Source organism: Hyperoodon ampullatus (assembly GCF_949752795.1).
Source record: "Hyperoodon ampullatus genome assembly, chromosome: 15".
NCBI classification, from domain to species: Eukaryota; Metazoa; Chordata; class Mammalia; order Artiodactyla; family Ziphiidae; genus Hyperoodon; species Hyperoodon ampullatus.
In genome coordinates, this window is record NC_136928.1 from 35236929 (window position 1) to 35262575 (window position 25647).

General features: G+C 34.5%; 1 protein-coding gene across 2 annotated transcripts in view; it reads left to right on the forward strand.

The window, feature by feature from the left end:
- Nucleotides 1–417: 417 nt before the first annotated feature.
- Nucleotides 418–25647, forward strand: part of VPS54 (VPS54 subunit of GARP complex) — a gene marked incomplete at its 5' end in the record, with an annotated part of 71898 nt that continues 46668 nt past the window's right edge. The window contains 6 exons of one of the 2 annotated variants that reach the window (XM_079721069.1): nucleotides 418–553; nucleotides 1904–2145; nucleotides 10696–10774; nucleotides 13526–13560; nucleotides 15629–15760; nucleotides 19145–19530. In XM_079721069.1, coding sequence (XP_079577195.1) covers nucleotides 418–553; nucleotides 1904–2145; nucleotides 10696–10774; nucleotides 13526–13560; nucleotides 15629–15760; nucleotides 19145–19530 — 1010 coding nt within the window. The remainder of the gene's footprint in view (nucleotides 554–1903; nucleotides 2146–10695; nucleotides 10775–13525; nucleotides 13561–15628; nucleotides 15761–19144; nucleotides 19531–25647) is intronic. The other variant, XM_079721070.1, reaches the window with a different exon arrangement.

A 25647-nucleotide genomic window follows, 5' to 3' on the forward strand; every position in this document is an offset into this window, starting at 1 on the left:
CCCAGACAGTCAGATTTCAAAAACCCATGCACTTAATCCATTTTGCTATAATGTGTAATTAGTATATACTTGCTGAATGAATGGAATGTTTTCATTTTTAATATATATTGGTTACAGTTTTGGTATCTATTTTCACTTTGGATAAAAGACTAAATAAGGATATTTCACTTTGAGGAGAATACTTTTTAAACAAGGACAAATAACTTTCTTAGCAAACTAAATATAGTGAATGACTCCCACAATTAATAGTGAGTATTCAAATTATGTACTTACACCTTGAGGGATTTTAAATAATGTGTCTGTTTTTGAAAGAAAATTTTTGTGACATGCATAGTACTTACAGATGAGTTTTGATTTGTATTAAGTGTCTTGATGATTATTTGTTGCTCATTTTCAGCTGAGTGGTGATTTTATGCAATGGCTTCAAGCCACAGTTCTTCACCAGTGCCTCAAGGAAGCAGCAGTGATGTTTTCTTTAAAAAAGAGGTAGACCCGACAAAACACATTCGACCTGTGCAGTCACTGCCAGATGTGTGTCCCAAGGAACCTACAGGTAATACCTTTTTTTTTTTTGAGGAATTTTATTGAGGATTTGTTTTATCTTTAAATGAAGTCAGATATCATATACTTAACTCAAAAGAATAAATTTTACGATGTGAAAACTAAAGACATAATTTGGAAATAAGTTGATTAAGAAATTGGAATATAGTTCTTTTCATACATTTCCATAAACGAAGTCACTTATATAAACTGAAAGAAAAGTTTTGAAAATGAGGGTACAGATTGAAAGCTCTTCAGTTAAACATAGTACAGTCAGTCCTCATTATTTGCCGATTCTATATTTGCAAATTTGCTTAATTCCTAAAATTTAGTTGTAACCCCTAAATCAATACTTGTGGCACATTTGTGGTCATTTGTAGACAAGCACAAAGGAGTGAAAAATTTGAATCGCCTGATACGCACGTTCCCACCTGACTTTGAACAAAGCAACACTTTGCCTTCTTTCAGCTTTCATGATGTAAACACATGTCCCTTTTGTGGTCTCTTTAGTGCCACATTTTTTTGTATTTTTGTTGGTGATTTTGCTGTTCATAATGGTTTCCAAATGTTGTACTGAAGTGCTTTCTAGTGTTTCTAAGCACAGGAAGGCTATATTGTGTTTTATGAGGAAAATACATATGTTGCATAAGCTTCATTCAGGTGTGAGTTATAGTGGTGTTAGCCATGAGTTCAATGTTAATGAATGAACAATATATATTAAATAAGATATCTTTAAACAGAAACACACACAAAACAAGATTATATATTGATTAGATGATGAAAGTTGCAGAGATTTGCAGGAACGTAACCCTGTATTTCCCATAGGAGCAAAGGTTCAGTATTTGCTTATTATATGTTCCAGTGACTTTATAGAACAAAACTGTGAATAACGAGAACCGACTGTATATTTTTCTCTCCTCTATGGTTAATGTCACAGCAGCATTTTGGTTATCTAATTATAAGCTGAAAAAAAGGATATTGGAACCAGGTGTGTCTGCCATAAAACAATAGAAAAAAGGCCTACCTGTGGAAAAAACCTGGAGTATTAAAGGATAGAAGACATACAATAGAAGGTAGAAGAGTTTTGATGTTGAAAAAAGATAAATTGTACATTAAGGAAAGAAATTAATGAAAGACTTTCTTCCCCCCACCCTTCAACTACAACCCTCAAATTCTGCATATCCTTTATCTTGTACATGTTTTTCCTCCCCTTGGCAGTTGATGCTGAAAGCTGAAGTTTAAAGCATTTGCTATAGAAGGGAGAGTTTAGTTGCTTTGTATAATCTAAGCATTTTTATTTTTCTAGAATGTGCTTTCAAACATAAAACTTACTTTACAGAGTTCTCTTGTTTACTTTTTGCAGGTGATTCAAATAGTTTATGTGTTGCCCCATCTCTAGTTACAGATCAACATAGATGGACTATATATCATTCCAAAGTAAATCTCCCAGCAGCATTAAATGATCCTAGATTAGCAAAAAGAGAATCTGACTTCTTCACAAAAACATGGGGATTGGACTTTGTGGACACTGAAGTCATACCTTCATTCTACCTCCCACAGATCAGCAAGGAACATTTTACAGTATATCAACAGGAAGTCTCTCAGGTAATATCTGATCTTGAAATTAGTTATAGTCAGGTTAAAAGTAAAAGAAATATTTATAGTTTGATTTATTATAGATTTCTGACCAATAATCTTTGATGAACCTATGGTATTCTTTTCTTTTCATATACATTCTATTGTCCTGGGTTGTATTTAATTCTTTGCTTAGATATATGTAAATATATTTCTCTTACAGTAATGATTTTTCAGAATTATACATTCCTAATAGTTCTAAGAATCAATGTGAAACTCACCACTAAGAAACAAAGAACCCAATTAAAAATTGGGCACAGGACTTGCGTAGACATTTCTCTGAAGAAGATATACAAATGACCAATAAGCACATGAAAAGATGGTCAAGGTTACTAATGTTTCATTTTTTATTTTGTAATTACAAAAAAAGTTAAGTAGTTAATGTACAATAGTATGTTAGTTTCAGGTGTACTATATAATGATTTGACATTTGCATATGTTATGAAATGATCACCACAGTAAGTCAAGTAACTGTCTGTCCCCGTACAAAATTATTACAATATTATTGACAATATTCCTTATGCTGTATATTACATCCCCATGACTTATTTATATTATAACCGGAGGCTTGTGCCTCTTAATCCCCTTCACCTATTTTGTCAACCCCCCAACTCCCCTCCTCTCTGACAACCATTTGTTTATTCTCTGTATCTGTGAGTCTGTTTTCCTTTTGCTTTGTTTGTTTGTTTTGTTTTATAGATTCCACATGTTAAGTTGGAGCATACAGTGTTTGTCTTTGTCTGACTTATTTCACTTAGCATAATACCTTCTAGATCCATCGATGTTACAGATAACAAGATTTCATTTTCTTTTTATGGCTGAGTCATATTCCATTGTGTATATATACCACATCTTATTTAGCCATTCATTTATCGATAGACACTTAGGTTGCTTCCTTATCTTGGCTGTTGTAAATAATGCTGCAGTGAATATTGGTGTGCATATATCTTTTAGAATTAGTGTTTTTGTTTTCTTCAGGTAAATACCTAGAAGTGGAATTGCTAGATTCTATGGCAGTTCTATTTTTACTTTTTTGAGGAACCTCAATACTATTTTCCATAGTGGCTGTACCAATTTATCTCCACAACAGTTCACCAGGGTTCCCTTTTCTCCACATCCTGACCAAGACTTTTAATTTGCTATTTGTTGTATTTTTAGTAGCAGCCATTCTGACAGGTGTGAGGTGGTATCTCAACTGTGATTTTAATTTGCATTTCACTGATAATTAGTGATCATCTTTTCATGTGTCTGTTGACCATCTGTATGTCTTCTTTGGAAAAATGTCTATTCAGGTCCTCTGCCTATTTTTGAGTTGAGTTGTTTGTTTTTTTGATGTTGAGTTGTATGAGTTCTTTGTGTATTTTGGATATTAACCCTTTATTGGTTATATTATTTGCAAATATCTTCTCCTATTTAGTAGGCTGCCTTTTGGTTTTATTGATAGTTTCTTTGCTATGCAAAAGCTTTCTAGTTTGATGTAATCCCATTTGTTTATTTTTGCTTTTGTTTCCCTTGCCTGAGGAGACAGATCAAAAAAAAAAAATTTGCTAAGATCGATGTCGAAGAGGTTACTGCCTATATTTCTTCTAGCAGTTTTATGGCCTCAGGTCTTAACATTTAAGTCTCTAATCCATTTTGAGTTTATTTTTGTATATGGTATGAGAAAATAGTCCAGTTAGATTCTTTTGCATGTAGTTGTCCATTCTTCCCAGCAGCACTTATTGAAGGGGCTCTTTTCCCTATTGTATATTTTTGCCTCCTTTGTCATAGATTATTTGACCATGTAAGCATGGGTTTATTTCTGGACTCTCTATTCTGTTTCATTGATCTATGTGTCTGTTTTTGTGCCAGTACCATTTCTGTTTTGATTACTGTAGTTTTATAGTATAGTTTGAAATCAGGGAGCATGATACTTCCAGCTTTGGTTTTCTTTCTCAAGATTGTTTTGGCTATTTGGGGTCTTTTGTGTTTCCATACAAATTTTAGAATTTTTTGCTCTAGTTCTGTGAAAAATGCCATTGGTATTTTGATAGGGATGGCACTGAATCTGTAGATCACCTTGGGTAGTATGGTCACTTTAACTATTAATTCTCCCAATCCATGAGTACAGTATATCTTTCCATTTGTTTGTGTCATCTTCAGTTTCTTTCATCAGTGCCTTATAGTTTCCCAAGTATAAGGCTTTTACCTCCTTGGTTAGATTTATTCCTAGGTATTTTATTCTTTTTGATGCAGTTGTAAATGGGATTGTTTTCTTCATTTCTCTTCCTGATGGTTCATTGTTAGTGTACAGAAACACAATAGCCTCTGTTTATTAATTTTGTATCCTGTAATTTTACTGAATCATTGACTAGTTCTGATAGTTTCTTGGTAGCTTCTTTAGGATTTTCTATATATAGTATCATGTATTCTGCCAATAGTGACAGTTTTACTTTTTCTTTTCCAGTTTGGATTTCTTTTATTTCTATTTCTTGTCTGATTGCTGTGGCTAGGACTTCCAATATTATGTGGAATAAAAGTGGCGAGAATGGACATCCTTGTCTTGTTCCTGATCTTAAGGAAATGCTTTCAGCTTTTCACTGTTGAGTATGATGTTGGCTGTAGATTTGTCATATATGGCTTTATTATGTTGAGGTATTTTCCCATTATATCAACTTTGTTGATAGTTTTTCTCATAAATGTATGTTGAACTTTGTCAAAGCTTTTTCTGCATCTATTGAGATGATCATATGATTTTTATTCTTCAATTTGTTATTGTGGTCTGTCATATTGATTGATTTGCAGATATTGATCCATCCTTGCACCCTTGGGTTAAATCCCACTTGATCATATTTTATGATCCTTTTAATGTATTATTGAATTCGGTTTGTTAATATTCTGTTGAGGATTCATACATCTATGTTCATCAGGAGTACTGGCCTGTAATTTTCTTTTTTGTCATGTCTTTGATTTTGATATCAAGGTAATGCTGGCTTTGTAGAATGAGTTTGGAAGCATCCCTTTTGGAGTAGTTTGAGAAGGATAGGTGTTAACTCTTCTTTAGATGTTTGACAGAATTCACCTGTGAAGCCATCTGGTCCTGGACTTTTGTATGTTGGGAGTTTTTTTTTTTTTAATTACTGATTTGATTTCATTACTGGTAATCAGTCTTTTCATATTTTCTGTTTCCTCCTGTTTCAGTTTTGAGAGATTGTATGTTTCTAGGAATTTATCCATTTCTTCTGGGTTGTCCACTTTATTGGTGTATAATTGTTTGTAGTAATCTTTTATCCTTTGTATCTGTGGTGTCAGTTTTAACTTCTCTTTCACTTCCGATTTTATTTATCTGGGTCCTCTTTTTCTTGATGAGTCTGGCTACAGCTTTATCAATTTTATTTATCTTTTGAAATAACCAGCTCTTAGTTTCATTGATCTTTTCAGTTGTTTTTTAAGTCTCTGTTTTATTTATTTCCGCTCTGATCTTTATTATTTCTTGCCTTCTACTAAGTTTGGGTTTTGCTTTTTCTTCTTTTTCTAGTTACTTTAGGTGGAAGTTTAGATTTATTTGAGATTTTTCTGTTTACTGAGGTGGGCTTGTATTGCTATAAACTTCCCTCTTAGAATTGTTTTTACTGCATCGCATCATAACAAACATTGTTATGTTTATGTTTTTATTTGTTTCTAGGTATTTCTTAAATTTCCTCTTTCACTTCTTCAGTGACCCATTGGTTGTCTAGCAGCATGTTGTTTGGACTCCACCTGTTTGTGTTTTTGAATTTTTTCTTCTTGGAGTTGATTTCTAGTCACATAGCCTTGTGGTTGGAAAAGATGCTTGATATGATTTTAATCTTCTTAAATTTATTGAGACTTTAAAAAATATAAATTTATTTATTTAATTATTTTTGGCTGCATTGGGTCTTTGTTGCTGCGTGTGGGCTTTGTCTAGTTGTGACAAGTGGAGGCTACTCTTTGTTGTGGTGCGGTGGCTTCTCCTGCTGCCGAGCACGGGTTCTAGGCACGCGGGCTTCAGTAGTTGTGGCACGTGAGCTCAGTACTTGTGGTTCGTGGGCTCTAGAGCACAGGCTCAGTAGTTGTGGCACACAGGCTTAGTTGCTCCACGGCATGTGGGAGTCTTCCTGAGCCAGAGCTTGAACCCTTGTCCCCTGCATTGGCAGGCAGATTCTTAACCACTGCGCCACCAGGGTAGTCCCTTTTGAGACTTATTTTGTGGCCTAGCATATGATCTGTCCTGGAGAATGTTTCATGTGCATTTAAAAGAATGCGCATTTTGCTGCTTTTGGATGAAATGTTCTTTACGTATCTGTTAGTTCCATCTGGTCTAATGTGACATTTAAGACCACTGATTGTCTATCTGAATGACCTATCCAACCGTGTAAGTGAGGTGTTAAAGTCCCCTATTTTTATTGTATAACTTTCAGTTTTTCTCATTAATATTTGCTTTATGTATTTAGGTGCTCCTATGTTGGGTGCATATGTATTTACAACTGTTATATCTTCTTCTTGGACTGATCCCTTGATCATTATGTAATGTCCTTCTTTGTCTCTTGTTACAGTCTTTGTGTTAAAGTCACTTTGTCTGATATAAGCACTGCTACCCAGCTTTTTTTTCTTTTCTTTTTTTTTTTTCTTTTGGTTTCCATTTGCATGGAAAACCTTTTTCCATCCCTAACTTTCAGTCTGCGTGTGGCTAGGTCTGAAGTGAGTCTCTTGTAGGCAACATATATATGGGTTTTGTTTTTATATCCATTCAGCCACTCTATGTCTTTGGATTGGAGGATTTAGTCCATTTACTTTTAAAGTAATTATTGATAGCTATGTCCTTATTGCCATTTTGTTAATCGTTTTCTGGTTGTTTTTGTAGGTTTTTTTTTTCCTCCTCTTCTTTTGCTCTCTTCCCTTTTGATTTGATGACTATCTTTAGTGTTATGTTTGTTTGGGTTTTTTTAGTTTTTTTTTTTGACGTGGACCATTTTTTTTTAAAGTCTCTATTGAATTTGCCACAACACTGCCTCCGTTCTGTGCCTTGACCCCTTGGCCACAGGCATGTGGGATCCCAGCCCCCCGACCAGGGATTGAACCTGAAGTCCCAACCACTGGACCACCAGGGAAGTCCCTAGTGTTATGTTTGGATTCCTTTTTCTTTTTTGTATGTGTATGTATTGCAGGTTATTGGTTATCTTTGATTAGTTAGTGTGTATGTATTTGTAGTTTTTGGTTACCATGAGTTTTAAATATCACACACACACCCACACACACACACACTGATTATTTTAAGTTGATGCTCTCTTAAGTTTGAACGTATTCTAACCACCCTACATTTTTACACCCCACCCCCATGTTTAATGCTTTTGATGTCATACTTTACATATTATTGTTTTGTGTAACTCTTAACTACTTATTGTGGATATAGATGATTTTACTACTATTGTCTTTCAACCTTCCTACTAGCTTTATAAGTGGTTGATCTACTACCTTTACTGTATATTTGACTTTACCAGTGAGTTTTTTAATACTTTTCTTTTTTTAATTTAAAATTTTAATTGAAGTATAGTTGATTTACAATATTATGTCAATTTCTGCTGTTCAGCAAAGCAATTCAGTTATACATATGTGTGTGTGTATATATGTGTGTGTATATATACATTCTTTTAAAAATATTCTTTTCCATTATGGTTTATCATAGGATATACTTTTCATATTTCTAGTTGTGGCCTTTTCTTTTCAACTCAGAGAAGTCCCTTTAACATTTCTTGTAAAGCTGGTTTAGTGGTGCAGGACTCTTAGCTTTTAGCTTTTGCTTGTCTGTTAAACTCTTTATCTCTCCTTCAGGTTTGTGATAACCTTGCTGGGTTGAGTATTCTTGGCTGTAGGTTATTTCCTTTCATTATTTTGAGTGTATCCTGCCAATCCCTTCCAGCATGTAAAATTTCTGCTGAAAAGTCAGCTGATAGTCTTATGAGAGTTCCCTCATACATACTTAGTTGCTTTTCTCTTGCTGTTTTTAAGATTCTGTATTTACAATCTTTTTTTTTTTTTTTTTTTTTTTTGCCATTTTCATTTTAATGTGTCTTGGTGTGGACCTCTTAGGGTCATCTTGCTTGGGACTCTCTGTGCTTCCTGGACCTGGATATACATTTCTTTCCCCAGGTTGGGGAAGTTTCCAGCTATTATTTTTTCAAACAAGTTGTCTGCCATTTTTTTCTCTCTCTTCTCCTTCTGGGACCCCTATAATGTGAATGTTAGTATGCTTAATGTTGTCCCAGAGGTCTCAAACTACTTTTTTTTTATTCTTTTTTCTTTTTTCTGTTCAGCTTCTGTGATTCCCACTACTTCCTCTTTGAGACTGCTGAAGAGATCTGTATCATTTAATCTACTGTTGATTCCTTCTAGGTTCAGTTATTGTATTCTTCAGCTCTGTTTGGTTCTTTATATTTTCTAACTCTTTGTTGAAATTTTCACAGTTTTCATTCATTCTCCTCCTGAGTTTGGTGAGTATCTTTATTATTACCTTGACTTTTTAGTGGAGGTGATTGCTTATCTCCACTTGGTTTAGTTCTTTTTTTGAGGTTATGTCTTGTTCCTTTGTTTGGAACATATACCTCCGTCTCCTCATTTTGCCCAGTTCTCTGTGTTTATTTCTGTGTGTTAGGTCAGTTACATTTCCTGATCATGGAGAAGTGGTCTTAAGTAGGATATGTCCTGTGGGACACAGCAACATGCTCCCCTCTGGTTACCAGAGCTATATCCTATAGAGGTAGCCTCTATGTGGGACTGCATGTGCCCTTCTTTGTTGGGGGGTCAACTACTGTGGGCGCACTGGTAGGCATGGCTGGCCTCCGGCCTGATGGCTTTGTGACTGTGCCTCATGCAGTGGCCATGGGCCTTCTGGAGGGTGAGGCTGGGTCCCCATGTGGCTATCTGTTCAGCCTCAGGTGGGTTCAGGGCTGGTGCTGGCCTGCTGGTGGGCAGGGCTGGGTTCCCAGTGCTAATAGACTAGAGGGAGGATTCCAAAATGGTGCTCACCAGCACTGGTGTTATTGCAGTGCAACAAGCTCCCAAAATGGCTGCTCCCATCATCTCTATTCCCTGGGGAGGTCCCAGTTGCCTCCTGCCTCTTTCAGAGGCTCTCCAACATTGTCCAGTGGGTCTGCCCCAAGCTCCTTTCAGACAACTGCCTCTGGCTCGGACTCAGAGCATGTGAGATTTTGCATGCACCCTTTAAGAGCAGAGACTCTGTTTCCTATAGCTCTCCAGCTCTCCTGAACATAAGATCCACTAGTTTGCAAAGTCACACATGCTGGAGTCTCATCTTCCCAGCACAGGACCCTGGACTGGGGAGCCTGATGCGGGGCTCAGACCCCTTGCTCCTTGGGGAGGACCTCTATAATTGTGATATTTCTCCCATTTGTGGGTCCCTGACCCAGGCGAGTGGGTCATACCTCTACCCCTCCTACCTGTCTTGCTGTAGTTTCTTCTCTATGTCTTTAGTTGTGAAAAATCTTTTCTGCTATTCTTTAGGTTCTCATTGATAGTTGCTCTGTAAATAGTTATAATTTTGGTGTGTCTGTGGGAGGAGGTGAGTTCAAGGTCTTCCTACTCCACTATCTTGGCCACCTCCACTAATGGTTTTAACTGGTAAATTTTATGTTGTGTATATTTCACCACAAAAAATGGACAAGGGATCTGAACAGGCATTTCACCAAAGAAAAGATACAGATGGCTAGTAAGCATATTAAAAATTGCCCGACATCATATGTCTATAGGGAATTGCAAATTAAAACGAGGTGCCACTACACGTCCTTTAGAAAGACAAAAATCCAAAATGCTGTCAAGACCAAATGCTGGCAAGGATGTGGCTAATAAGAACTCTTTTTCATTGTGCATAGGAATGCAGAATAGTACAGCCACTTTGGAGACAGTCCTGTAGTTTCTAATAGAACTGCTATCAGAATTCTACAGGGCTAATACTATTAGCCCAGGGTTTTTTCCTTACCACACTCCACTTTCCCATATGTCCTGTGTATGGTATCTGAAAAGATAACAGTGTTGTTAGTGGTCATCTAATCTGAACTCAGAATGGGGTTTCTTTCTGTCTTTCCTTTTTTCTTTTTGGACTCAGAGGAAGTATTAACTACTAATCTGTCTTTCGATCTTGGGTATATAGGTTTAAAATTTTCTTGCTTATTTTAAAAAAGTTATTTTCTTAATTGATTTCTGTTATAAAAATAAGGATTTTGTATTTGCTTTCCCACTTCATTCTAAGTTTATGGAGATTTTACTATAATTGTATAAAATGGGATGAGTATAAGTATAAAGACATTCACACATCTCAGTGGTATTTGGTTTATTAAGCATACTTGTTACTTGTATTTAAGTTCAAGAGGCTAGTGATTTCATATTAGAAAAATTTAGAACTTATTTGGTATATTCTGATATTCTGTTTTGTTAAATATTTTAATGCTTTGAATACTCATATTGCCACACAGCATTGATCACATTATTTATTTGTCTTTTTATTAGAGAGAGAAGATTCATGAGAGATGCAAGAAAATTTGTCCTCCTAAAGATACCTTTGACAGGACTCTCTTACATACTCATGGTATGAATATGTGCTATTTGTAGCATAGCATAAATATTAATGAACAAAATCTTAATTTGGGGACCTTGTTGACTATCATATCTAATTTTTATTTCAGTGAAATTTCTATAGCCTGCAATCATAATCTTTTCTAAAAGCTTTAAAGAGAAAAATCATGGATCTGATGGTAGTGTTATCCTTCAGTTCAACAAATAGTTATTTAATATTCAGGTGCTTTGTACTTTGCTTGTTGCCTAAAAATAGATGAGTAAGACATAGTCCCTGTCCTCAAGAAGCTGATGGTCTCCTGAGCAAGGTTAAACAAACCAACACTGTATATCAGGCAGTAAGTTCAGCATGGTAATATTGTAAAGAGTTCCTAACTTGGCTTTATAAAAACTAGAGTTGATGAGGATTGTCTGTGTTTTAAACTAACTATCAAGAAATATTTATGTGCAAAAAGGCATTCCAGGAAAGGGGACAGTTTATGCAAAGCCGTAGAGTCAAGAGAGAAATTAGCATGTTCTGGGACCTGCAAGAGTTCAGTGTGCTGGCTCCACTGGGAGCAAGAAATGAGGCTGAAGAAGTAGGTAGGAGTCAGATCATGAAGAGCCTTGTATGTCATGCTAAGACATTTCTCTTTTCTAAAAGCAGTATAAAGTTACAAAATATTTTAAACCAGACATGATCAGAGTTATGATTATATATTTCACTGTGAAAGAAGTTGTGGGTAGTAAACTTATAGATGATGATAAAACTGGAGGCAAGAATACAGTAGAAGCCTATTGCAGTAATACAAGCGAGAAATCATGTGTTCCTAATAGCAGTTATAATGAGGATGGAGAGGAAATTAGGTCTTTAAGAGATGCGGCAGAAATGGAGGCACAGGTTTTGGTGGTCAGTCATTTGTTAGAAATGGAGCAAGATGCTTCAAGGATGATTCCCACATTTCTTGCTTGGGCAGCTGGCTAGGTGAGAGAGGTAGTATTGGAGAAGGAAGTTTGGAGGAGATAGAGGCTGGTTTAATTGAAGTTTTGCATAGAAGGAGAGGTCTGGTATGCAACCCAGAGCTCAGGAAAGAGATCTAGGCTGGAGATACAAGTATGATAGACATTATCATAGACAGTATGCTAGACAATAGCATGGTAGTTGAATCCAAGGGCACAGGTGGGATCACCCGGGAGGATGTGAGTAGTAAGGAGAAAAGAACTGATGATAGAACACTAGGAGGCTGTCACATTTAAGAGGGAGTAGAAAATGTACCTGTGAAGGAGACTAAAAAGAAGTAGTCAGAGAGATAGGAGAGTCAACCAAGAGAGAGTTCCACCTTAGAGACGGAAGGTAGTTAGAATTTCAAAGAAGTGCGAATAATTAGCCTACAGTGTCAGAATACTTCAGGGATAGATCAGGTTTGCACTCTGAGAAATCTCTGTAGATTTGGCAATTTGGGAGATCTTAGGGAGAACATTTAGACTGGAGTAGTAGTTACAGAAACTTCAATACTATGTATTAAGGCGTGAGTACAAGAGTAAGAAGTGGAGACTGCCAATATGGATGTGACTTGAAGATTTGAAATGTTAAGGTATTGACTAGAGGGAACAGAATCCCTCTGGTTTGTTTCTACTAGCAGTTGTGCTAGAAGAAGGTTTTTGCATGGCCGGGATTAGATAAGGCAAGAGAGATATCGCATAATCCTGAGAGTGAGTGCTTCCTTAAATTTTGCACCTGAGGTTCTCCCTTGCCTCAGCCTACTCTAGGCCCTGAGTTTTATCTTTCTTCTTCTTCTTCTTCTTCTTCTTTAATGGAAGAGGACTGAGCATGTTTATATGCAGAGAGTAAACAGCTATTAAAATGTTAAAGATATGGAGAGGCAGGGTAATTGATGGGAGCTCAGAGAAGAGGCAGGAGAGGATGGAGTCCGAGTACAGAAAGCTTAGTTTTGGAAAGGAGGGTACCTTGTCTGAAATCTGATTGGTGAGACGAAGATAAAGGAGGTTCATTTGCAAGAAGTTTGTAGAGGATACAAACTAAGATGTCTAAGAAGAAAACTACTATGGCATTAAAAATTTTTTTGATCATAGGAAATACTGGATGGGATGGTGGATCTTTTGAACAATAAAAATTTCTGTAAGATAGCACCAAGCTTTCTGTGTCCATTTAAAAAAGACTTGAATACATTTAGTTGTTTTATTGCTACTAAACAATTGATTAAAATTATTTGAAACATATGTTTTATTCACTGCTTTGCCTACTCCTAGGTATACAGAAGGTGTTTGATATTTGTTGAAGAAAGAAACTTAAATGGTTATTTAATTGTGACCTAGTATAGTATTGAATCTGTCAAAATATATTTTATGGAAATAAAATGAAAACAAGGTTTAAAAAATCTTATTTTCAAAATGTCATGAAGAACCTAGGGGTAAAACGGGAATAAAGACACAGACCTACTTGAGAATGGACTTGAGGATATGGGGAGGGGGAAGGGTAAGCTGTGACAAAGCGAAAGAGAGGCATGGACATATATACACTACCAAACGTAAGGTAGATAGATAGTGGGAAGCAGCTGCAGAGCACAGGGAGATCAGCTCGGTGCCTTGTGACTGCCTGGAGGGGTGGGATGGGGAGGGTGGGAGGGAGGGAGATGCATGAGGGAAGGGATGTGGGAACAGATGTATATGTATGACTGATTCACTTTGTTATAAAGCAGAAACTAATAAAAAAAAAGTTGTTATAAAAAAAAATCTTATTTTCCCTTTTCCTTTTTTAAAATAGATAAATCCAGGACAGATCTGGAGCAAGTACCTAAGGTAATAAAACCTAAAAAATGAGAATACAGCTTTTTAATATTTGATCTTTAATTTTGCCTTGTAAGAAGCTTTCACTGGGCTGTTTTCTGATGCTTTGACCGCTTTGCCTCTTCTGGGACTTTCTTACTTTTCTTCTCTCTCTTTTGCATGATCAATCTCTTCTTTATCACCAAAACCTACAAATACGTTTAAATCTTTTCATTTTAAAATATAATTTTATTGATCTTATTACCCCTCCAAATCATTAGGGATATTTTCTTTGTATGAAGAATTTTGTAGAGATGTGTGATAGATGAGTGTTTTTTTGTTTTTCTTTTTTTTCTGGGGAAGGAGTCCATTGCATTCATCATATTCTCAAAGAGGTCTGTGATAATTGCTCTTTGGTGTGAGAAGAGACAGAAGGATGAAAGACAGAAACAGGAAGGAAAGGGCAGTCATTGTTAAAGTGCTTTGATTCCTACAAAATAAAATGCAAACTCTGTAATTTAAGGCCCTTAATTATGCACTTCCATCACAGGCACACTCTTAACTTTTGCCTACTAATCTTTACACATTCTTTACTTCAGCCAGACTTTTTTGCTGGCTCCGTGCTTTACTTGCAGTGTTCCTTTAGCCTGGAAGACTTTGCTCTTATCTCCCCATACCTAATCCTTTACAGTTTTTTGCTTAAATGACAACTTTACATGAATACATTTCCTCCAAATGAAGATCATTGGCCCCTTTGCCAAACTGCCATAGCATTTTATCTAGACCCCTGCCTTCCCTTTTAAAGCATTTGTCACTCTTTCCCTTATAAAATATTTATGTATATATTTTATCACATCCCTTGGGCTAAAGATCCTTGAGATTAGGACCTCTGGAATAATTTAGCTTTGTTTCCACCTTAGTGCCTAGCATAAGAGTAAAATCATAGATAGTCAACATTTATTGAATTAATCAATACTTTCAGTTATACTAGAGGGACTAGAAAATATACTCATGTCCCTAGTTGGATTTCCCTATCACATTCATACTAATTTTTGGATATGGGTCATATGAATCAGTGAATATAATAAAATATAACATAGAAATTAATCGATTAAACCATGTTTCAGGCCTTATGCTATGTGCTGGAATAGAAAGATTAATAATCTATAAATCCAGTCTCATAGGAACATATGGTCTGGGGGAGATATACATATTAAGTAAAAATATTTATGAAGTATGAGATAAATAAGTATACATGGTATACTTGTGTTTAGAGATGGGGTTAAATAAATTTTGTGAAGTATGAGATAAATAAAACTCTTAATGCCATTCTAAGAGAGTTTGGTCTGTCAGTCATGGGAATCCATTGAGAGATTTAAAAAGAGAAGTTAATTCAGTTATAATTGCATTTTAAAGATATATAGAGGATAGATTAGGGAAAGACATCAGTAAGTATTCATTTACTATGATCCAGAGATAATGAGGAGCTGCAGAAATACTGTGGAGATAGAGTAGAGAGGAGATTCAAGTGATAATGAGGAAATATTAAGGGTAGTACTTGGTGCCCAAATGGATGTGGTATATAAGGGAAAGGAGCAGTCTCTTCATAAAATTGAATTTGTTTTGGTTTTAAAATTTAGTGTATGTCTAATCTAAAAAAGAAAGTTTGAAAGAATTTTGAGCAAGAGAAAATACAAATATAAGTATAGACATATTGATATTTGACATTTTTTTAAAAACCACTATCAGTGGGAAATAATACAGAATTTTTAGGATAAGTATGATATCTCCCTTTCGTATGTGCCCAGTGGGACTGCATTCGTGAGTTTGACCAAGTAGTAATGGAATGACCATCTCTATTGGTAAAGGCAAGAAAAACATTTTTCTATATTTCATGAGCATTTTTAGCTTGATGAAACATTATTTATATATTTTTCTTCTACAGATTTTTGTATAAATAACTCAGCTTGTTATCACTTGCTTTTTCTGTATATGCCTGAGATTCAAGTTAATTATTGTTTAATGGTCTTATGATGTTGGAAGGGATAATGGATGTAAAGAAAATGTTTATCTAATTGAGGGAAATGCATTTTTTTAATAGATTTTTATGAAACCAGATTTTGCCTTGGATGATTCCTTAACTTTTAATTCAGTTTTACCATGGTCTCATTTTAATACTGCTGGTGGAAAAGGAAATCGTGATGCAGCTTCCTCAAAGTTGCTACAAGAAAAGGTAGTTTCTTTTTTACTTTTCCCTTGTAGAAAACTATTTTAATTAAGTGGTACTGTTTGTGTGAGTTCAGAGTTAGTTATTTAGTAGGCACTAATTCCTTTAATTTCATCTTTATTGTTGCTGATAATTAGAAGCCTTCAGATCTTAACTGATAAAGTAATAGCACTTTGTTTCAATGCAGTACAAGTTGTGCTGTTGAAAAAGAAAATGGTTATTGTTTGAGTGCTTCTTATCTGAAACAGCAGTTGATATCAATCTCAATTGAAAGGATGTATTAATAACACAATTAATTGTTTTACATTTATTCCAAACAGTATATTGGCTAATTTTATATTCTTTATGATTTAAAGCACAGAAAATTAACTTTTCCTGAGGTACTATTTTTCCTCGTTTACACATAGTAATGATGATTATTTTGTTTGTTTTTTTGTTTTTGCGGTACGCGGGCCTCTCACTGTTGTGGCCTCTCCCGTTGTGGAGCACAGGCTCCGGACGCGCAGGCTCAGCGGCCATGGCTCACGGGCCCAGCCGCTCCGCGGCATGCAGGATCCTCCTGGACCGGGGCACGAACCCATGTCCCCTGCATCGGCAGGCAGACTCTCAACCACCGTGCCACCAGGGAAGCCCATGATGATTATTTTGAAGCAAAAATATCATAGTTAAAAAATGCAGTGTTCCTTTAGCTTTGCAAAGCTTTGCAAAGCATAGCCTTTTGCGTGTTATTAGTCAGCAGTTTTTCAAAATTTTACAATGTTCTATATTTCAGAAGTCAACATCTTGAAAGCCATTTAAAATGTAAAACTTTAAACATAACTCACAGATCAAGAATCTTTTAAAACTGGAATAGGAAGTAAAGACCTTTGATCTCTGTTCTTTCTTAGCACTCAGTTTAGAGCTTTGCTAAAACTGACTGTGGTTCCTAAACTGAGATGAAAGCATTTCATTTGAGTCTGGTGACAGCTCTTGGCAGTCTGAAAGCTTGCCTCAGATAGACTATTCAATAAGTTGGGTCCAGTCCTCCTCAGCAACTGAAGAAAGGGCTACTTAGGGAGGAGAGGAGAAAAAATGTGGGGAAAGAATTGTGAGTATTCTGTTTCTCACAGTTGAAAATGAAAATGAATTTTTTTTTGGCAGCTTTTTCATCTATAAAGGTTTTCCTTGAGTAAGAATAAATTCACAAATCTTATGAAAACAATGGATATATAGACACAGGCTCACTCCCAGACTACTTTTTCACATTCCAAGTATATCCCCTGGTAGAATAATACCTTAAAAGAGAAAAACAACAAAAGCCAATAAAAATTTCACCAATCTATACAGATACTTTTAGGAATACTTTAAAAATTGTTCCCTTTATAGAATTTTAATAGGAAATGAATTATGAAAATATTATGCCTTTGAAAAGAATAGATCAATGGAGTATTGATAAATTGCAGAAATCTTTGAAATTCAAATGAAACAATTTTCTCATGCTAAATGTTTAAAGTGACTAAAGTAATGGAATTTTTTTTTTTTTTTTTGGTAAGTTGCAGAATCAGCTTTATTACATTTACATTTTGTCTCCTCATTCTTCTCTGTTCTTAGAAAAGGAATGGAAGACAGGATTCCAAGACAGGATTCAAACTCACTGTATGATTGACAGCACCCATTTTATCTTGCTAGTTTTAAATAGGGGATGCTACAACCAGGATTAGAGAAATTTTTGTCCTATTGTAGTACTGCTACCCAAAGTGCTGGTCTGTGATGAGATAACGAGTTTGCTCTAGAACATAAATCATTTCACTGCTTCCTTCATTAAGAAAGTCTTTCTATGAAAAAGCAATACTGTGGGCTTAGTGATGAAGTTGATTTAATTTCCAGCAGAGTTCCTCATTTCATCATGGACCTGTTAAACAGTTCACAAACTGGCAGCAGCGTATAAACTTCATTCTGAGTACCCCTGTCCTACAGGAGTTACTTTTTCTCCATTTTCTGAAAATTGAGTCTACTTTAGCTTGTGATGTACCTAAGTACCTTCATCCCCATATTGCTTTTTAGGTAAATAAATGAACAGCTGTTGAAGGTAAAAAGAACAACAGCAAAAGAGTATAAATGCAACAGATTTAAACTATAGAAGAATGTCTTGTTTGTAACCTATTATATATTATAATAGATTATTGAAGGAGCTGTATTGAAGATATGCATGATCCTGCATGGTTTTAATGAGACAGGCTTGGTGACCAAATAATCCTCTAATTTTATGAGTCCTAAATGTTGAAAGCCCATTAACCCTTTAACACTACAAATTCTCCTGAGATGTTCAGAGATAATTCTTAAAGTTTGAGCTATAGGTTGAAGAATCTAGAAGTAGAAAAGTGGGAGAGAAATGGAAAAATAATGTAGTCAAAAAAGGCATATGCAGTTATGAAGGAAGAAAAGACAACTCAAGTTTTAGAAGTCCATATTTGAAATTAGAAAGCATTCTTAATACATGTTACTCCAGGAATTAATTTTGGTAGTATTACAAATAAGATATATATGAACTAATTGTTTCAGTCAACTGTTTAAGAGGAAAACGCATTGGAAATAAATTGAGTTTTACAAATTGATAAAAGAATAATTGTTGAAATGTGAAATTAACAGCCTAAAAAAAAAAGATCCAGGTGAATTCTAGTACTCTGTAATTTGTGGCTGGATCACCAATCTGTCTTTCATGAATTCTCTAACGTTTTGAGGCAGCATGGTACAGTAGAAAGAACTTCAATTTTTGAGTTAGACAAACCTGGGTTCAAATTTCAGTTTTTCTACTTACTAATCATATGACTTTTTTCAAGTTATTTAATGTTTCTGAGCCTCATTGTCCTCATCTGTAAAATAAAATAATGATAATACCTATGTTCCAAGATTGTTAAAATTAGTAGATGATATATATAAAATACCAGTGCCTGGTACATAGAAAGTCAGTAAATGGTAACTATAATCATCTTTCAGTCAGATAAGTGATACATGATATTGGTGATGGCAGTGATGTGTGGAGGTTAAGGAAATCAATCATTCTCTCTCAGATCTTGGAACTTCTAAAACTAGATTATAATCTGAGATGACTGTGGGCTACTTTTACTTTCTAGAAAGTAGTTGGTGTTTGGAGAACAGTAATGGCAGGAGCAGAGGAAGAAGGTAAATCACCTTCTATGCTTTTGTCTTACATTTATTAATTTGGGGCTCTACCTTTCATCTCCCTTCTATTTTGTATACCTAGTATCAAGCATCACATAATCAAACAGTTCACACAATGGGATTTAAAATACATGTAGAAATATTGTATCATTTTCAGAAAGTATTTGGATAGTTAAGGTATACTTATAACATGCTGTGATTTTTTTTTTCTTTTCCTTTCCTCTTAAGCTGAGCCATTATCTGGATATTGTGGAAGTAAACATTGCTCACCAGATCTCTCTACGTTCAGAAGCATTTTTTCATGCAATGACCTCTCAACATGAATTGCAGGACTACCTCAAGAAAACTTCCCAGGCTGTAAAAATGCTTCGAGATAAAATTGCACAGATTGATAAAGTAATGTGTGAAGGATCACTACACATTTTAAGACTGGCACTTACCAGAAATAATTGTGTTAAAGTATACAATAAACTGAAATTAATGGCCACTGTACACCAGACTCAGCCTACAGTACAGGTGTTGTTATCTACTTCTGAATTTGTCGGAGCATTGGACTTAATAGCAACAACGCAAGAGGTTCTACAGCAGGAACTTCAGGGCATTCACAGCTTCCGGTATGTCCATTAAGTAAGCCATTAGAAATAATGTTAGAAATTTCTAAAGGACAAATTTTAGTGTGTAATGTTAGCTGAAAATGTATGAATGTGTTAGAGTTACAAGGGTATTTTTTTCTTCCAGATTGATCTGTTTAATAATGTTATCATTCTGATATTTTAGTCTTACTAAAACAAACAAAAATCATAAGGACCAATATTTACAGAGACATTTGGATAAAGAAGTAAAATTAAATTTTCTAGTAGATGAAATCAATGAAGGGCCAGTCACAGCTTTGAAAATTATATATATATATATTTTTTTTGAAAATTATATTTTGAAAATGTTGAAGTAGTTTTGTGTCAAGATAATAGATAAAGGTGGAAAAAGGAATACTAGTATAGCTGAAATTAAGTTCATTTTAAAAGCCATTGAATAAGTTTAAATTAGATAATTATTAAAATTCATTTCTCATTTACAATCTATCACATTGCAAAAAATTCCACACGATGATGGAAAAGACCCAATTTCTTGTAAGTTTTTATTTTGAAAATACCTTTAAGATTAGGGTTTTAGTTATTTTATGTGAGATCATGTCATATGTTTAATTTACAGATTACACCAATTGTAAGCCATCAAAATTTCATTCAGTTAAGCAGGCTTGCAGTTTCCTTGTTGAAGTTCCTATCTGCTGGGAAACCTTATACTACTGAGTGACTACAAAGAAGTTTTATGGAAGACGTGCTCTGTAACTTAATATATTCTGGAAAGGTTATCTTCAATATAAGTTTATTTTAATTGAATTATAAGTTCTTATTGACTAAGGATATGTAATTGGAATATTTATTTAGAAAGCACTTTTAAAAAGTTGTCCCAATTTTAATTATGCAAATGATGATTGATTCATTTATTCAAGAAATAGTTGTTGATTACATGACAGACACCAGGCAGAATACTGGGAATATAGCCATGAACAAAGCAGAGATGCTTTCTGCTCTGTTTCTACAATTTATTTGGTAGGAGGGAGACAGAAATTACTGGGTAGTTATTATACAGTACAGTACAGTATGATGATGAATGTACAGATTGCTATGGAGCCTAACCTTAGGGGAAAAACCTTATCCAGACTTGGATGTTTACAGAAGAAGCTTGGATCACAAACCTCTTTGAGAATCTGTTGAAAGCTGTGGATGGACCTTCTTTCCATAAAAATATACCTGTACATAAAATTTTGCAATCAATTTTGGGTGGTTCGTAGTCCTTTGAAGCCTACTTTGGATTTCTCAGCATGGGAACCCAGGGTGACTAAATGATTTTTAGTTTCCCCTATACCTCTGAAATTTTAAATATTTCTCTTTTTTGAATGTGTATATGGCATATATTTTAAAAATAAATAATACTAATTTTGTCAGTATTTTAGCAAAATGGACTTCTGTAATGACAGAAGCTGTGTTTTTTCTTGTCACCACTATATTATACGAATTTGATGAATATTGGGAGCTGATTCTACAAAGTAGAGTGCTTTATCCTCTGAATAGAGCAATAGAAACAAAGATTAAATGCTTGCCTGCTAAACACAAATTCTGAAACTGTTCTCATTTTTACTCCAAAGGTCATGCAGTTTATTTTATTTCATTTTCCTGACTCATAACTTTATGCCCAATAATACTGATGAGAAGTTTAGTTCTCCAAAGCTATCTGGAAAATATTTAAGAACAGGTTGGATATTTATTCCCAGTAGATTATGATTTATCAGAAGGCAGAATGAAAATTTTATAATCTTGTAATTATCTTGAGCTCAAGAAAGAGTTTACCTTTATTTTCATCCTTACTTTTTTTGTTTGTACCTTAACTCAAAGGACAAAATATTCTTCATAAAAAAGTGTATATGATTTTTAAAAGACTTTCAAATATTCTGATTATCTATGTTTTACTCAAATATCTACTTTTTTTAGAACCTGCACATTTGTAAAGAGTGTTTATTCTTCATATAAAATATAATATATATGAAAATATATTTGAACCTTGATATCTTGCAGGTTTCATATAGAAAAGATTCAGTTACCTTGAAATTCAGGGATATAATGTTGTTATTTGCTGTTTCTTACTGTAAAGGTTTATGTAGAAACTTCAGTTTTCACCACTGTTAATTTTTTTTCTTTATTACTTACTACCACCATTACTCTACTACTACCACCACTACAAAACCTAAGAACATTTTTTGAATACTTTGGTATTCTGTACCAGTGCTAAGAATATTGCATATATTATTTGATTCCTCCTCCCCACTCCAAAAAAACCCTTCTATGAGATAGATAGTTTTATCCCCATTTTAATAGATAAGGAAACTGGAGCATTGAAAATCTTAGATAACTTGCTCCAAGTCATACAGCAAGTTATAAAACAGTAGAGTCAAGATTCAACCCAGATCTCATCAGACCCAAGAGTTATGTATACTTTTTAATATATTTGATTGAGGTTTTGTAAGACCTCAAATAGATCAGTCTGAACATCAGTGCTAATTTTCTAGTGCAATAGATGTTAAACTGTGGGCAACTGAGTTAGAGGTTTGCTGAGCTAGGAATCTACCATAGTAATAGATTTTAGGATAAAAATTAATGAAACTAGTTTTTCTAGTCGTACGCCTTCTTCTTCTTCTTCTTCTTCTTTTTGAAAGGAAAGGTGGAAAACATTCAGAGTTAATTATAGGTTCCAGCTTATCATGATTTCATTGATCAGAGGCCACCTTGGTATTCCACTTAAGGGATTTTTATTATTGGAAGTAATAAAAGGTATTTAACATCTTCTTTGCTCCTATATAATCTCCCATAATTTAGATCTTGAAAACATTATGATATGAAAACATCCACATTGTGTGCTCTGAGGTGAAGCCAAAACAACAGATTTTCTGCTATTTGATGAAACTAATATTACCGTAGGGTTTATTGATATGTAAGTTTCTGTGATAAAAGCAACACAAAGGTCATTATAGTGAACCCACAGCTTAGTAGAAGATCTAACTTCATATACAAATTGAGGCATATTAAAGTAGAAAGTATTAGAATTGCTCCAATTTGTTAAGCTGGATATATGAGCCTATGTACTTTTTCAGAAAGTGATTTTTAGTTATTTGTCTGTCATTTCAGCAGATTTCTTTCACCACTGTAAAGTATTATATGTGATTATTAGGATACATACTTTTATTTTATTTTATTTTATTTTTTTTATTTTTTTTTTTTTTTGTGGTATGCGGGCCTCTCACTGTTGTGGCCTCTCCCGTTGCGGAGCACAGGCTCCGGATGCGCAGGCTCAGCAGCCATGGCTCACGGGCCCAGCCGCTCCGCGGCATATGGGATCCTCCCAGACCGGGGCACGAACCCGTATCCCCTGCATCGGCAGGCGGACTCTCAACCACTGCGCCACCAGGGAGGCCCAGGATACATACTTTTAAAATGAACTGTTAGCAGATTTATCTATTAAATATTTTTGGTAAGGTTAATAATAATATACAGGCCAGTATAATTGCATCTATTGTTAAAGTAGTCAAAAATATTTTAAAAACAGAGCAAGGATGAATAGGTGAATTCTATAAAACACTAATTCTAGAAATTTTATTTAGGGATTTGCTTAGACAAATCTTTTTATATATGTTATCATATACCTGTGAGTACATAATAAATACTATTTGATGTTAGTATTGAGATATCTGCTCTTCTTTATTATATTTGTCAGACTTTAAAATTACTTAAGATGCGTAAAAATGAAGCTACTCAGTTATTTTTGACAATAGCTGAAGTTAAATAGAACCTCACATTTAAGTTATTAGGCTGAAATGACAGAGTTTTATTACTTTGATGCCCAAACATCAGTAGATACAGTCCTATGGACTTCCTACCATAATTCTTTGTTGGGATTTGCTAAAAGACTATTTGTACCTGAAGGTAACACATACTTGGGTGTTAACCTCTAGTCTGCATTTAAAAGGAATTTTTGATCTTTATAAAAATCAATTAACTGAGAACAAAGCAGTGTTAAACTTATGTGTGGGTTCATGTCCTACCCTATTACTGCTTTTTAAAACTTACTGAAAACTGAAACATACACAAAAATAGAGGAAATTATATGAAGAGAGTTATATGAAGCTGGATAAATTGCATATCACCTGTGAGTTATCAACTCATAGCCAACTTGGTTTTCTCTATATGCCTCCCCCTACTCCTGGATTATTTTGAAACAAATCCAAAACATCATTTCATTTCATCCATAAGTATTTCATTATGTATCTCTGAAAGATAAGGATCTTTGAAAACATAACTCAAATATCATTCATAGTTTCAAATAGCTAGTCAATGTTCAGATTTTCCTATTTCTCTCAAAATTCTTTTCACAGTGTATTGAAATAATAATCCAAATAATAACAACTGTATATTACAATTGGTTGATATATTTCAAATGTCTTTTGATATATCATTCTCCATTCTTCTCATTTTCTCCCTTTCAAAATATTTATTGAAGAAATTGAGTTGTCTTTGTAGTGCTTCTCACAGTCTGGATTTTGCCAACGGCATCCCCATGTTTAGTGTGTTTTCCTTTTGCTTGTATTTTCTATAAACTGGTAGTTAGATTTAAAGCCTTGATCAGATTTAAGTTTTTCTTTTTGGTAAGAGTACCTAATAGGTGTATTTCAGCCAAGAGGCATATATCTGGTTGTCTCTTTTTTCATGAAATTAGCAGCCATTTGGTGATACATTGCCTAGATTTATCATCTCATTATGGGTTGCAAATCATGATATTCTAATTCTAAACTTCCTTATTCATTTATTAATGGAATATTTCTATAAAGCCATATTTCTCCATAACAATTATTTGGTAATTCTGAAGGACAGTTCTTACAAGGATAGGCAAGATAAAGTCTAGGTTCTTTTCCTTTATTTAACAGTTTTTAAAATAATGAAAAATGTAGCATCTTCCAAATGTTTTATAAGCACATGGATTTATATATATTTGAAGTATTAAGTTTTTTTTTAAATCGATGTTCATATTGTCCTATCTTTTGTAGGAACCTCCTCAAGTCTTTTTGATTCTATGAGTAGTCATTAATGGTTTTCTTCATGTTATGACAGGATATTCATATTATACATTTTCTGCTCCATATTTGTAAACTGCCATTTCTCTAAGGAGCCCTAGTTTCTTTTAGTAGGAAATGGTATTTAGAAATTACAATCTAGGTATCAGAGGTGTTCCTTGCTACTGGATTGGTCATGATCTCTAGGCTTTTTTAGTGGGCAGAGCTAGGAAATAATTTTCCCTCTTTTTCTTAAGGTATATCCCTTGTGGTATGAATGGATAAATTACTGTGTTTTAAAGTCACTTGAAGTAATTCTTTTTTGTGTAGATTTGCCTGTACTTTGATACATAGTTAAGTTCATTTGTTTCATTTGCTTTTGATATTCAAGGATTGCTGTTTTTAAATGTAATATTGTTTTACAACTATGTTAAGTAGTTACATAGTTCCAAAGTCAAATCTATAAAACAAAAGATATTCAGAGAAATTTAACTTCTGTCTTGGTTCTCTTCCTCTGTACCTACTCCTATAAGTCATTTTAAAAAATTTTAGTTTATGTTTATTTATCCATCTCTCTGTCTGTCCCTCATCTTAGATAAGCATTAGCATACTGTACATACTTTTCTCCACCTTGGGGTTTTTACCTTACAGTATATACCCTGTAGATCATGCTACAGTATGCATTCTCAATGGGGGATATCACCCAAAGGAGGGAAAAGTTTGTTCTTGAAGGGTGAAAAAAATTCTTGGATTTTACAATGGTTTGTGGCCCTCCAAAGGCCACGGTACATAAATGGATTTACAGTATATCTGTGATATTAAAACTTCATGGGGAGTGGTTAGGAATAAAAATGTCTGAAAACACTTTTTAGGGGGGCAGTAGTTGAGAAACTGCTTTGTAGCAGTATATAGTATATTAATTGGTATTCCTCGATTCTTTTAAAAGTGTATAGGGTCTATTATGATATATTTAACTAGCCTTCTATTGGTCAGCATTTGGGTTGTTTCCATTCCTTTGCAATTACCAACAGTGGTGCAATGAATGTATGTTCTTTTGTCATTTACCAGTGTA